The following is a 15,688-nucleotide window of genomic DNA, read 5'->3' as shown; positions in this document are numbered from 1 at the left end:
AATAAAAAAGCAAGCTTTTTTTATTTTTAAAAATAGAATAAAACGTTAAAAAAAATTTTTTATATATGTATATATTCCGCCCGATTGTAGCTGAGATAGGCTCCAGCACCCCCTACGACCCCGAACGGGACAAGCGGTAGAAAATGGATGGATGGATGGATATATATATATATATATATATATATATATATATATATATATATATATATATATATATATATATATATATATATATATATATATATATATATATATATATATATATATATATATATATTTTTTTTTTTTTTTTTTTTTTATATATATATATGGTATTTTGACACATAAATGAGTGGGACCATTGCTCAAAAATAATAACAAATCAAAATCAATGTTATTATGAAATATTGACATATTTAAGTCTCCAATTACTTCACATTAAATATTACACTTTGATTATTTTTGGTTGAAAATATTGCATATTTTGTGTTTTTATTAATAAAAAAGCAGGCTTTTTTTCTTTTCAAAAATAGAATAAAACATTAAAATATATATATATATATATATATATATATATATATATATATATATATATATATATATATATATATATATATATATATATATATATATATATATATATATATATATATGGTATTTTGACACATAAATGAGTGGGACCATTGCTCAAAAAATAATAACAAATCAAAATCAATGTTGTTATGAATTATTGACATATTCAAGGCTCCAATCACGTCACATCAAATATTACACTTAAAAAAAAATAGGCCAAATATTGCATATTTTGTGTGTTTGCAATATCACAACAAAGGAGGTTTTTTTTCAACAAAAAAGGCATAAAACAAACAAAATGATGAAATGTTAATAACTTATAATCGACGGATCGATCTGAAGCTTTGAAAGTTACAATTTTTTTTGTTTTTTAAAGACATATTTTGAACATTTAGAGTGACTTTTTTCTTTAAAACTGTCATTGCTCGAAAAATAATAATGAATCAAAATCGATGTTGTTATGAATTATTGACATATTCAAGGCTTTAATTACTTCACATCAAATATTACACTTTGATTATTTTTGCTTGAAAATATTACATTGTTTGTGTATTTATGGACAAAAAAACAGACTTTTTTTTTTTTTTTTTTGCAAAAAGAGAATAAAACATTAAAAAATAAACTTTAAATATATAAATATATATTGTTTAAAAATACTGAATTTTTTTATTTATTATTAAAACATTTTTTGGGGGTATTTTGTTAAAAAGAGAATAAAACATGAAAATAATCTTATACATGTATATATATATATATCAGTAGAGAATGGTGACATGTGCCAAGGAGCATGTTCCACTTGAAACCTTAAAGGCCTACTGAAATGAATTTTTTTTATTTAAACGGGGATAGCAGATCTATTCTATGTGTCATACTTGATCATTTCGCGATATTGCCATATTTTTGCTGAAAGGATTTAGTATAGAACAACGACGATAAAGATTGCAACTTTTGGTATCTGATAAAAAAAAGGCTTGCACCTACCGGAAGTAGCGTGACGTAGTCAGTTGAACATATACGCAAAGTTCCCTATTGTTTACAATGATGGCCGCATGAAGTGAGAGAGATTCGGACCGAGAAAACGACAATTTCCCCATTAATTTGAGCGAGGATGAAAGATTTGTGGATGAGTAAAGTGCAAGTGAAGGACTAGTGGGGAGTGGAAGCTATTCAGATAGGGAAGATGCTGTGAGAGCCGGGGGTGACCTGATATTCAGCTGGGAATGACTACAACAGTAAATAAACACAAGACATATATATACTCTATTAGCCACAACACAACCAGGCTTATATTTAATATGCCACAAATTAATCCTGCATAAAAACACCTGCGTGTTTGTTATGCTAGCTCCTAGCTCCTCTGCTAGCTCCTAGCTCCATAGAACACGCCAATACAATTCAAACACCTGATCAACACACACAATCACTCAGCCCAAAAGACCGTTTACCTAACCCAAGGTTCATAAAGCTTATATATTTTTAAAAAGTTACGTACGTGACGCGCACATACGGTCAAGTTATCGAATGTTTAGCAGCCAAGGCTGCATACTCACGGTACCTGATATTCAGCTGGGAATGACTACAACAGTAAATAAACACAAGACATATATATACTCTATTAGCCACAACACAACCAGGCTTATATTTAATATGCCACAAATTAATCCTGCATTAAAAACACCTGCGTGTTTGTTATGCTAGCTCCTAGCTCCTCTGCTAGCTCCTAGCTCCATAGAACACGCCAATACAATTCAAACACCCGATCAACACACACAATCACTCAGCCCAAAAGACCGTTCACCTAACCCAAGGTTCATAAAGCTTATATATTTTTAAAAAGTTACGTGCGTGACGCGCACGTACGGTACGGTACGTGTTATGCTAGCTCCTAGCTCCTCTGCTAGCTCCTAGCTCCATAGAACACGCCAATACAATTCAAACACATGATCAACACACACAATCACTCAGCCCAAAAGACCGTTCACCTAACCCAAGGTTCATAAAGCTTATATATTTTAAAAAAGTTACGTACATACGCAAAAAAAAGCCAAAGCTGCATACTCACAGTAGCACGTCTGCGTCTTTGTCATCCAAATCAAAGTAATCCTGGTAAGAGTCTGTGTTGTCCCAGTTCTCTACAGGCGTCTGTGTATCCAAATCAAAAGTCCTCCTGGTTAGAGTCTCTGTTATCCGAGTTCTTCCATCTTGACTGCATCTTTCGGGAATGTAAACAAAGAAGCGCCGGCTGTGTACTGTTGTGGCTGACTACGTTCGAAAAATACGTCCATTTCGCACCGACAACTTTCTTCTTTGCTTGCTCGGCTTCCTTCTCCATAATGCAATGAACATGATTGAAACAGATTCACGAACACAGATGTCCAGAATACTGTGGAATTATGAAATGAAAACAGAGCTTTTTCGTATCGGCTTCAATGTGGAAGGCATACCCGTGTTCGCCGGGCTACGTCACACGCATACGTCACACGCAGAGGCGTTTCGAACCGGAAGTTTAGCGGCAAATTTAAAATGTCACTTTATAAGTTAACCCGGCCGTATTGGCATGTGTTATAATGTTAAGATTTCATCATTGATATATAAACTATCAGACTGCGTGGTCGGTAGTAGTGGGTTTCAGTAGGCCTTTAAACCCTGACCTGGGTTGATATTGTACCAAACCAATAGTGTTCTTGCCCTGCCAGTGAGAGGCTAACCGTGTTATGGTGCAGGTGCAGCTGCCCGTCTCGGTGGATCGGGTGGTCACCCTGAGCAGGACGGACCTGCAGCAGCTGCTGAAGCGACAGGTGTTCACGCGCGAGCAGCTGGACCTGATCCACGACGTCAGGCGGCGCTGCAAGAACCGTGTGGCCGCACGCCGCTGTCGCCAGAAGAAGCTGGAGTGCATCTCCAACCTGCACAGGGAAATACACCAGCTGGTAAACACGACCTGCTTGCTGCCAAGTGCATGGCTATTACTCTACTGGCAGTAGTAGCACTACTTCATTAGATAACACAGTAATTGTAGCAATAATATTCATACAAATAATAATAACAGCAATATTATCAATAATAACAATAATAATATGAATATGAATATTAATAACAATAATAATATGAATATTAATAACAATAACAACAATTATAATAACAATAACAACAATAACAGCAATAACAGTAATAATGATAATATTAATAATAATATTAATTAATAATAATAATAATAATAATAATAAATTACAATAATATTTAATAACAATAATACTACCACTACTAATACAAATAAAAAACAATTATTATCATAATGATGACATTAATAACAATAATAATAATAACAACAACAATAACATCAATAACACTAATAATGATAATATTAATAGTAATATTAATTAATAATAATAACATATAAAATTCATAATATTTAATAACAATAATACTACTGCCACTAATACAAATAAAAAATAATAATTATAATAATAATGACATTAATAAAAATAATAATAACAATAACAATAATACTACTACATATAATAACGATAATTATAATAATAATAACAACAACAATAACATCAATAACACTAATATTGATAATATTAATAATAATATTAATTAATAATAATAAAATATACAATTGATAGTAATATTTAATAACAATAATACTACTTCTACTAATACAAATAAAAGATTATGTAATTGTAATAATAATGACATTGATAACAAAAATAATGATAATAATAACAATAACAATAATACTACTACATATAATAATCATTATAATAATAATAACAACAACAATAACATCAATAACACTAATAATGATAATATTAATAATAATAATATTAATTAATAATAATAAAATATAAAATGTATAGTAATATTTAATAACAATAATACTACTAATACTAACACATATAAAACATTTGATAATTATAATAATAATGACATTAATAACAATAATAATAATAATAATAACATTAATAACAATAATACTACTACAAATAATAACAATGATAATACGAATATTGATGATACTAATAAACATAATAACAATGATAATAAGAATATTAATTATAATAATAAACATAATATAAGTAATACTTACAACAATACTAATAATAATAATGACATAAATAATAATAACAATAATAACAACTCAATAATGATGATGATAATAATAATAATAATAATAATAATAATAACAGTAACAATAACAATAATAATAATAATAATAATGATAATAATAATAATATAAGTAATAATAATGACAATAATAACAATAATAACAACAACGATAATAATGATGATTATAATAATAACAGTAACAATAACCATAATAACAACAATAATAATAATATAAATAATAATAACAATAACAGCAACAATAATAATAATGAAAAAAATGATCATAATGATAACACTTATAATAATAATAATAACAATACCAATAATAAAAATATAATAATAATAATAATAATAGTAATAATAAATAATGATAATAATAATGTAACACTGATAATAATAATAACAATAACAATAACATTAACAATAATATTAATAATAATAATAAATACAGATTTTAATAATCATGGAGTGTGGTTCCCCAGGCTGGTCAAGTTAACATTAAATATTTTCTGTTCACATATTTTTACACTACAATCATAACTTTCAGTGTTGTATATTTACTAAACATAATACATGTAGTACTATTGCACTTCATACTTTCTCTACTGTAAATGTACTATTGCACTATATACTTTCTCTACTATAAATGTACTATTGTATATAATATAATAATAATAATAATAATAATAATAATAATAATAATAATAATAATAAAATAAATAATAATAATAATAATACAAATAATAACAATAGTAATAATAATAATAATAATAATAATAATAATAATAATAATAATAATAATAATAATAATAATTGAGTATTTGCTGCCACGTTTCAGAAGTGCGAGCGTGACCAACTGCAGACGGAGAAAAACCACCTGTGCCAACTCCAGCTGACGACGCGTCACAGCGTGGACGTGCTGAGTCAGCGGGTCTGCAGAGATGCACACCTGCAGCCCGAGCAGCTCCAGGTGTTAGCCAGGTACTCGCCCCCCGACTGTCCCCTCGTCCACCTGGACTCTCCCGCCAGGCCCGCATCGTCGGGTCTGGACGGTGCCGCGTCATCGGAGGCCTGCGGGGACGCCACCACGGGGGAGTGAAGGACCCCTGGATGACTCTCCTGCATTTACTACCTGCTTTCTGTTCGTCGTGGACAATTACGTTCACAACATGCAGGATTTTTGATACTTTGGAAAAATAAGCACAACTCAGGGTCGTTTTTGAGGATTTCCAAGAAACAATCAACCAAAATGGCTGCCAAGTTGTTTACGACTGCACACTTATGACCTGTGTGAGCTTGCGCCCTGTGCCAGAAATTAACCTATTAATTCATGAACTAAAAGTTATAAATTACTAACATAAAAACCTAACTATAACAAAAAATTATAAATAAAATAATATTCATATTTTAAATTTTATTTTATTTTTAAATTATTTATTATTAACATATAATATTGATTATAATGTGAATTTATTTGTTTTATCATACATTTTACTATTATCAATAATAGTAACAAATAATGAATAAATAATAAAAGGCTAATATACAAGTCATAAAAAGGACTTTTATGAACTAATGAAAGGTGTTTCGTTCTAATGTACGCAGCGTGCGTAAATATTCCTATTCAAAGATCGTCATTAGTACCGCTGGACTCACACTATTTTGTCAAATAGCAATCAAGTCTATGAATAATACCGCTGTGGTGCTGCCGCCCTCTAGCGGCGCCATCTGAGCACTGCAAGGACTTGTCGACCAAAGACGTTTTTTGAAATTTTTTTTTTTTTCTTCTCGTGAATTTCGGGGGAGAAAAAAAGATGAAATATGTTTTTATTTTCTTCCATGCAGTGAAATATGTGAAGCGTCTTTTTGTCTTCGCGTGACCAATAAAAGCAATAAAATAATTCTACGTAAATATTTCACTTTTCACGTCTTTATTTGGACACAAAATCCATGAGAGATCATTTTGGCCAGGAAACAACTTTCACGGTTTCCATGACAACGCTTTTAAAAAAAACTATTTTGACAACCGTTGTAACGAGTTATTACGTCATATTTGATGTTTGTGTAGCAAAATGTTGACGAGACCAGTTTATTTAATATTAGATTTTGTTAGGCGTGAGTGACGTGGAAGAAAAGCAGGAGGCGGACACTCCAGCAGCTCTTTTTATTTGTTACACGTGAGTGACGTGGAGGAAAAGCGGCGTGCAGACACTCCTTCAGCTCTTTTTATTGGTTACGCGTGAGTGACGGGGGAAAAAAGCGGCAGGCTGACACTATAGCAGTTGTGTTTACTTGTTACACATGAGTGACGTGGAGGAAAAGCGGCAAGCCGACACTCCAGCAGCTGTTTTTATTTCTTACACGTGAGTGACGTGGAAGAAAAGCGGCAAGCCGACACTCCAGCAGCTGTTTTTATTTGTTACGCGTGAGTGACGTGGAAAAAAAGCAGCAGGCTGACACTCTAGCAGCTGTTTTTATTTGTTACACATGAGTGACGTGGAAGAAAAGCGGGAGGTGGACACTCCAGCAGCTCTTTTTATTTGGTACACGTGAGTGACATGGAAGTAAAGCAGAAGGCCGACACTCTAGCAGCTGTTTTTATTTGTTACACGTGAGTGACATGGAAGTAAAGCAGAAGGCCGACACTCTAGCAGCTGTTTTTATTGGTTACGCGTGAGTGACGGGGGGAAAAGCGGAAGGCTGACACTATAGCGGCTGTGTTTACTTGTTATGCGTGAGTGACGTGGACAAAAAGCAGCAGGTGGACACTCCAGCAGTTGTTTTTATTTGTTACGCGTGAGTGACATGGAAGAAAAGTGGGAGGTGGACACTCCAGCAGCTCTTTTTATTTGTTACACATGAGTGACGTGGAAGAAAAACGGGAGGCAGACACTCCAGCAGCTCTTTTTATTTGTTACACGTGAGTGACATGGAAGAAAAGCAGAAGGCCGACACTCTAGCAGCTGTTTTTATTTGTTACGCATGAGTGACGTGGAAGAAAAACGGCAGGCAGACACTCCTGCAGCTCTTTTTATTGGTTACGCGTGAGTGACGGGGGGAAAAAGCGGCAGGCTGACACTATAGCAGCTGTGTTTACTTGTTACACATGAGTGATGTGGAAGAAAAGCGGCAAGCCGACACTCCAGCAGCTGTTTTTATTTGTTACGCGTGAGTGACGTAGAAGAAAAGCGGGAGGTAGACACTCCTGCAGCTCTTTTTATTTATTACAAGTGAGTGACATGGAAAAGAGAAGTGGCAGACTGATACTCCAGCAGCTGTTGTAATTTGTTACGCGTGAGTGACGTGGAAAAAAAGCAGCAGGCTGACACTCTAGCAGCTGTTTTTATTTGTTACACGTGAGTGACGTGGAAGAAAAGCGGGAAGTGGACACTCCAGCAGCTCTTTTTATTTGTTACACGTGAGTGACGTGGAAGAAAAGCGGGAGGTGGACACTCCAGCTGCTTTTTTTTATTTATTACAAGTGAGTGATTTGGAAGAAAAGCGGCAGGCCGACACTCCAGCAGCTGTTTTTATTTGTTACGCATGAGTGACGTGGAAGAAAAGCAGCAGCCCTACACTCCAGCAGCTCTTTTTATTTGTTACACATGAGTGACATGGAAGAAAAGCAGCAGGCAGACAGCAGCTGCTTTTATTTATTACGCGTGAGTGACATGGAAGAAAAGAAGTAGGCCGACACTCCAGCAACTCTTTTTATTTGTTACACGTGAGTGACGTGGAAGAAAACAGGCAGGCAGACACTACAGCAGCTGTTTTTATTTGTAATGCGTGAGTGACATGGAAGAAAAGAAATAGGCTGGCACTCCAGCAACTCTTTATTTGTCCCACGTGAGTGACGTGGAAGAAAAGGGGCAGGCAGACACTCAAGCAACTCTTTTTATTTGTTACACGTGAGTGACGTGGAAGAAAACAGGCAGGCAGACACTACAGCAGCTGTTTTTATTTGTAATGCGTGAGAGACATGGAAGAAAAGCAATAGGCTGGCACTCCAGCAACTCTTTATTTGTCCCACGTGAGTGACGTGGAAGAAAAGGGGCAGGCAGACACTCAAGCAACTCTTTTTATTTGTCACGCGTGAGTGACGTGGAAGAAAAGCGGCAGGCATACACTCCAGTAGCTCTTTTTATTTATTACGCGTGGGTGACGTGGAAGAAAAGCGGCATGCCGACACTCAAGCAGCTCTTTTTATTTATTACAAGTGAGTGACGTGGAAGAAAAGCGTCATGCCGACACTCAAGCAGCTCTTTTTATTTATTACAAGTGAGTGATGTGGAAGAAAAGCGTCATGCCGACACTCAAGCAGCTCTTTTTATTTATTACGCGTGAGTGATGTGGAGGAAAAGTAGCAGTTCCGACACTGTAGCAGCTGTATTTATTTTTTTACGCATGAGTGACGTGGAAGAAAAGCAGCAGGCCGACACTCCAGCGGCTAACTTTACTTGTTACGCGTGAGTGACATGGAAGAAAAGCGGCAGGCTGACGCTCCAGCAGCTTTTGGTATTTGTTATGCGTGAGTGACGTGGAGGAAAAGCAGCAGGCCGACACTCCAGCAGCTCATTTTATTTGTTAGGCGTGAGTGACGTGGAAGAAAAGCAGCAGGCCAACACTCCAGCAGTTCTGCAGGATCAGACTGACAGCACAACATCGGACAAGTTGATCTGCAGACAAACAACGGTCTTGTCAGAGGATCTTTGTATTTAGAAACAGCAGAGTGCTCTTACCATATAGATGATCTTTGACTAGTGTTTTTTTGTAGTTTTATTCTAAACAACAGAGTGTTACTGTCATATAGAGGATCTCTGACTAGCGTTTTACATTAGATGCCTAAAACAGCAGAGTGCTCCTGTTGTATAAAATATCTTTGACGAGTGCTTTTCTCAGTAGATTTTTTAAACAACAAGATAGTTCCTGTCATATAAATGATCTTTGACTAGTGTTTTTGCAGGAGATACGTAGTATCAGCAGCGTTCCTGTCATATAGAGGATCTATGACTAGTGTTTTGCAGTACATTTTGTTACACAAGATAGTTCCTGTCATGTAAATGATCTTTGACGAGTGTTTTTTGCAGTAGATTTTTTAAAAGAAGACAGTTCCTGTCACGTAGATGATCTATGGTTAGTGTTTTTGCAGTAGATACCTAAAAACAGCAGAGCTCCTGTCATATAGAGGATCTTTGACTCATGTTTTGCAATGTTTTATAAACAGCAAAGAGTTCCTGTCATATAGAGAGGATCTTTGACTAGTGTTTTGCAGTAATTTTTTAAACATCAAGATAGTTCCTGTCATGTAGATGATCTTTGAGTAGTGTTTTTGCAGAAGATATTTTAAGCAAAAATATAGTTCCTGTCATGTAGAGGATCTTTGACTAGTATTGTTTGCAGTAGATACCTAAAAACAGCAGAGCTCCTGTCATATAGAGGATCTTTGACTAATGTTTTGCAATGTTTTATAAACAGCAAAGAGTTCCTGTCATATAGAGAGGATCTTTGACTAGTGTTTTGCAGTATTTTTTTTAAACATCAAGATAGTTCCTGTCATGTAGATGATCTTTGAGTAGTGTTTTTGCAGAAGATATTTTAAGCAAAAATATAGTTCCTGTCATGTAGAGGATCTTTGACTAGTATTGTTTGCAGTAGATACCTAAAAACAGCAGAGCTCCTGTCATATAGAGGATCTTTGACTCATGTTTTGCAATGTTTTATAAACAGCAAAGAGTTCCTGTCATATAGAGAGGATCTTTGACTAGTGTTTTGCAGTCATTTTTTTAAACATCAAGATAGTTCCTGTCATGTAGATGATCTTTGAGTAGTGTTTTTGCAGAAGATATTTTAAGCAAAAATATAGTTCCTGTCATGTAGAGGATCTTTGACTAGTATTGTTTGCAGTAGATACCTAAAAACAGCAGAGCTCCTGTCATATAGAGGATCTTTGACTAATGTTTTGCAACAGTTTTTAAACAGCAAAGAGTTCCTGTCATAAAGAGAGGAGCTTTGACTAGGGTTTTGCAGTAATTTTTTTAAACTTCAAGATATTTCCTGTCATGTAGATGATCTTTGAGTAGTGTTTTTGCAGAATATATTTTAAACAAGATAGTTCTTGTTATGTAGAGGATCTTTGTCTAATGTTTTGCAATTTTTTATAAACGGCAAAGAGTTCCTGTCACATAGAGACAGGAGAGGGCTTTTGTCACATAGAGGATCTTTGACTATCATTTTGGCAGTAGATATCTAAAAACAGCAGAGGGCTCCTGTCCTTTAGAGGATCTTTGACTAGTATTAGATACCTCAAAACAGCAGAGTGCTCCTGTCATATAGAGGATCTTTGACTGTGTTAGATACCTAAAAACGACAGCATGCTCCTGACATATAGAGGATCTTTGACACTTGTTTTTGGAGCTGTTTTGGATCTTTGACTAGCGTTAGATAACTAAAAACAGCAGTGCTCCTGTCATATAGAGGATCTTTGTCTAGTGGTTTTGCAGCATTTCTTTTTTAAACAACAGAGAAATCCTGTCAAGTAGAGGATCTTTGACTATCATTTTGGCAGTAGATATCTAAAAACAGCAGAGGGTTCCTGTCACACAGAGGATCTTTGACTATCATTTTTGGCAGTAGATGCGTAAAAACAAAAGAGTGTTCCTGTCATATAGAGGATCTTTGACTGTCATTGTGGCAGTAAATATCGATAAACAGCAGAGTGCTCCTGTCACACAGAGGATCTTTGACTATCATTTTGGCAGTAGATATATAAAAACAGTCGAGGGCTCCTGTCATATAGAAGATCTTTGACTATAATTTTTGGCGGTAGATTCCTAAACACAGCAGAGTGCTCCTGTCATATAGAAGATCTTTGACTATAATTTTTGGCGGTATATTCCTAAACACAGCAGAGTGTTCCTGTCATATAGAGGATCTTTGACTATACATTTTTGGTGGTAGATTCCTAAACACAGCAGAGTGCTCCTGTCATATAGAGGATCTTTGACTATACATTTTTGGCGGTAGATTCCTAAACACAGCAGAGTGCTCCTGTCACATAGAGGATCTTTGACTATACATTTTTGGCGGTAGATTCCTAAACACAGCAGAGTGCTCCTGTCATATAGAGGATCTTTGACTATACATTTTTGGCGGTAGATTCCTAAACACAGCAGAGTGCTCCTGTCATATAGAGGATCTTTGACTATAATTGTTGGCGGTAGATTCCTAAACAGAGCAGAGTGCTCCTGTCATATAGAGGATCTTTGACTATAATTGTTGGCGGTAGATTCCTAAACACAGCAGAGTGCTCCTGTCATATAGAGGATCTTTGACTATAATTGTTGGCGGTAGATTCCTAAACACAGCAGAGTGCTCCTGTCATATAGAGGATCTTTGACTATAATTGTTGGCGGTAGATTCCTAAACACAGCAGAGTGCTCCTGTCATATAGAGGATCTTTGACTATAATTGTTGGCGGTAGATTCCTAAACACAGCAGAGTGCTCCTGTCATATAGAGGATCTTTGGCAGTAAGTGTATAAAAAAAGGGTTCAATGCTCGTGTTTTCAGGTGCATTCCCCTCACCTTTCTCCACGGTAACGCTGGCGCCCGCGCCGGTTATTTTGCACAAGTACGTGGTGTTGTGCGGCAACGTGTCCGTGAAGCCTTTCAGCGTCATCCGGTAGCCGTGAGGCTCCAACTCCGTCACCTCGCTCTTGCCCCTGAACTGGGACTCGGCCGGTAAACCGGACACGTTGGCGTTGATGAGCGACTCCTTGGAGCCGGAGGACCAGGAGAACTCGTAGCTGCTGATCTGGTTGGCCTTGGCCTTCACCCGGCAGTCCACTCTCAGGTTGTCGTCGTCCTCGATGCACACCTCGATGAGCTCACACCGTGCTGGCGTGAGCAACGCTGCCGGGGATACACCCACAAAAAGTTAGCATGTTAACAGTTAGCATTTGTCAAGTACCAAGTTGTGACTCTGAGGTGTTTGCCTGTAAAATTGGCTGAAAACGTTAGCATGTACATTTAGCAAGTGACAAGTAAAAGTTAGCATGTTAACAGTTAGCATGTATCACGTATCCAATTCATATGACTAGAGCGTGCACATTTAAAATGAGCTAAAAAAAAAAAAAAAAAGTTAGCATGCTAACAGTTAGCATCCGTCAAGTACCAAATTGTGACTCTGAGATGTTTCAACTTATATTCAATTGAATAGACGGCAAAGACAAGATATTTCATGTTCACACTGGAAAACTTTATTTTTTGCAAATATTAGCTCATTTGGAATTTGATGCCTGCAACGTGTTTCAAAAAAGCTGGCACAAGTGGCAAAAAAGACTGAGAAGGTTGAGGAATGCTCATCAAAGACTTATTTGGAACATCCCACAGGTGAACAGGCTAATTGGGAACAGGTGGGTGCCATGATTGGGTATAAAAGCAGCTTCCAAACAGCGAGGGTCACCACTTTGTCAACAAATGCCTGAGCAAATTGTCTAAGAACAACATTTCTCAACCAGCTATTGCAAGGAATTTAGGGATTTCACCATCTACGCGCCGTAATATCATCAAAAGGTTCAGAGAATCTGGAGAAATCACTGCACGTAAGCCATGATATTACGGACCTTCGATCCCTCAGGCGGTACTGCATCAAAAAGCAACATCAGTGTGTAAAGGATATCACCACACGGGCTCAGAAACACTTCAAAAAAACCACTGTCAGTAACTACAGTTTGTCGCTACATTTCTAAGTGCAAGGTAAAACTCTACTATGCAAAGCCACAGCCATTTATCAACAACACCCGGAAACGCCGCCGGCTTCGCAGGGCCCCGAGCTCATCTAAGATGGACTGATGCAAAGTGGAAAAGTGTTCTGTGGTCCGACGAGTCCACATTTCAAATTGTTTTTGGAAACTGTGGACGTCCAAAGAGGAAAAGAACCATCCGGATTGTTCCAGGCGCAAAGTTGAAAAAGCCAGCATGTGTGATGGTATGGGGGTGTATTAGTGCCCAAGGCATGGGTAACTTACACATCTGTGAAGGAAGGCGCCATTAATGCTGAAAGGTACATACAACATATGTTGCCATCCAAGGAACGTTGTCATGGACGCCCCTGCTTATTTCAACAAAACGATGCCAAGTTTGGACACCCCTGATCCGAGGTACAGTACCCTTGTTAAAGATTTTTTAAAAAAAAATCTTAATTATGAGTTAACAATGCGATTAATCACCATTAATCCTCCAAGCGACGTTATCATGGACGCCCCTGCTTATTCCAGCAAGACGATGCTGAAACGCTTGTTGAAAGGAAAGGCCATGTAACACAGTGGTAAAAATGCCCCAGTGTGAACATGAAATATCTTGCCTTTGCAGTCTATTCAATTGAATACAAGTTGAAAATGACTCGCAAATCATTGTGTTCTGTTTTTATTTGACCATTTATTTACACAACGTGACAACTTCACCGGCTTTGGGGTTTTGTTTCTTTAAATGTACAAAATCCTTCCATTTGTATTCATGCGCCCCAAAAAGTTTCGACATCACTACTTATTGATGCTCACCTGCCAGGACGCCGCACACAAACACAGACGGCAGCATGATGACTTTGAGGGACACAACAATGCTTTATCACGACATATGTCAAATACAGTGCTTTTTTTATTTTATTTTATTTTAAATCAGAGGACTTACCTGAGGTCAGAGCGGGACGATGATGCTGCAAGTCTCAGTGATGCAGAGCAAAAACACTTCCGGGGGGGGGGGGGGGGGGGGGGGGGTGCAGGGATAGAGGGGAGGGATGAGGATGGACGTGAAATAAAGGACGCCTGGTTGTGTTCATCAATAGTATGGCGTTGTTGGCTTCCTCGCTGTCATTTTGACGCATGTAGCTACAGATAGATCGCTAAAAAAAAAAAAAAAAAAAAAAAAAGGGCTTGAAGTAGTTTTTGCAAGTCACGTGAGACCGGCTGGTCCTGATGCTGCGTCATCCTGCAGGGTGCACGTGACAATCAGCCGCTTACTTTCGTGTTCTTTTACGAAACGACGACATTGGAGTGATTAATTAATGCAGTTATTGTTATTGTTCATTCACACGGTCAAATGTAGTCAAAATAGGAACTTTTAAAACCTTTAAAAGTGTCGGCGACTGTTGTGTGTCCCACCCTGTGTAAGTCCGTGTGAAACCGGAAGTGGCTGCACAAAGTCGAACACGGCAGCGAGTTCAGTCGACAATTAATCACATCATTTGAAGAAGGTAAACGTTTTACAGTCATTTTTTTCCCAATATAAGGTGAACATTTTATTTTATATGTTTATACAGTATAACAAAGTAGAGAAATCATATAGGAACTAAAAATTCCGGAAGTTGTTGTTGTTTTACCGGAAATGTTTGTACAGGTACTTTTTGACAAGACGGACTATTATAGGTAAACGTTCAAAATAATAAAAGAAAGAAACGTTCAAAATCGCCACTTTGTTTCATAAAAATATCTATTTTAAATTCAACGATTTTCTTAAACAAAACTGTTTAGTTTGTGTGAGAAAAAATGCAAACTCCTTCATAAATCCGGAATAATCTTTGGGATCCTTCGCTCCTATTGGCTGTCTCCTATTGGCTGTCTCCTCAGATAGGTGTACGCCCACTCCGAGGCGCCAAGTTTTGCTACAATAATGCATCCATTAAATTCAGTCGACAATTATTAAGCCCACCGAGGATTACGTTACCAAACCACAAATTATTTTTTTGCTGGGTAAACATTGTACATCGTGACGAGTCAAACAATATTGGGTTAGTGATATATAAATACGTCTGAAGGAGGGACAACAAACACGGAAGTGGGACATGAAAATGGGGGCGCGTCAACTTGGACGGCAGGGAACCATTTGAAGAAGGTAAACGTTTTACAGTCATTTTGTTTTTTTCAATATAATGTGAACATTTTATTTTATATTGTATATGTTTATACACTACAACAAAGAAGACAAATCATATAGGAACTAAAATTCCGGAAGTTGTTGTTGCTTTA

The 15,688-nt window shown here is 36.6% G+C and overlaps 2 protein-coding genes across 3 annotated transcripts in view; one reads left to right on the top strand and one right to left on the bottom strand.

The window, feature by feature from the left end:
- LOC133649542 (transcription regulator protein BACH1-like) overlaps positions 1-6,035 on the top strand; it is a 20,865-nt gene extending 14,830 nt beyond the window's left edge. The window contains exons 4-5 of the mRNA XM_062046134.1: positions 3,276-3,482; positions 5,504-6,035. Coding sequence (XP_061902118.1) covers positions 3,276-3,482; positions 5,504-5,764 — 468 coding nt within the window. The 3' untranslated portion in view covers positions 5,765-6,035. The remainder of the gene's footprint in view (positions 1-3,275; positions 3,483-5,503) is intronic.
- Positions 6,036-8,729: 2,694 nt separating this feature from the next.
- LOC133649541 (thy-1 membrane glycoprotein-like) lies at positions 8,730-14,438 on the bottom strand. 2 transcript variants are annotated; one of them, XM_062046132.1, is made up of 4 exons: positions 14,355-14,438; positions 14,225-14,266; positions 12,249-12,575; positions 8,730-9,341 (listed from the first exon to the last, which is right to left on the bottom strand). In XM_062046132.1, exons 2-4 carry the CDS (start codon positions 14,259-14,261, stop codon positions 9,250-9,252), a joined length of 456 nt encoding a protein of 151 aa, XP_061902116.1. In that variant the 5' UTR covers positions 14,262-14,266; positions 14,355-14,438; the 3' UTR covers positions 8,730-9,249. The 2 variants fall into 2 exon arrangements, with proteins under 2 accessions (XP_061902116.1, XP_061902117.1); XM_062046133.1 differs by having other exon boundaries at positions 14,225-14,286; positions 14,355-14,387.
- Positions 14,439-15,688: the final 1,250 nt, after the last annotated feature.

This window comes from Entelurus aequoreus, linkage group LG05 (assembly GCF_033978785.1).
Source record: "Entelurus aequoreus isolate RoL-2023_Sb linkage group LG05, RoL_Eaeq_v1.1, whole genome shotgun sequence".
Taxonomy (NCBI): Eukaryota; Metazoa; Chordata; class Actinopteri; order Syngnathiformes; family Syngnathidae; genus Entelurus; species Entelurus aequoreus.
The sequence above is the reverse complement of the archived record's forward strand: the minus strand, read 5'-3'. Positions and strand labels throughout refer to the sequence as shown.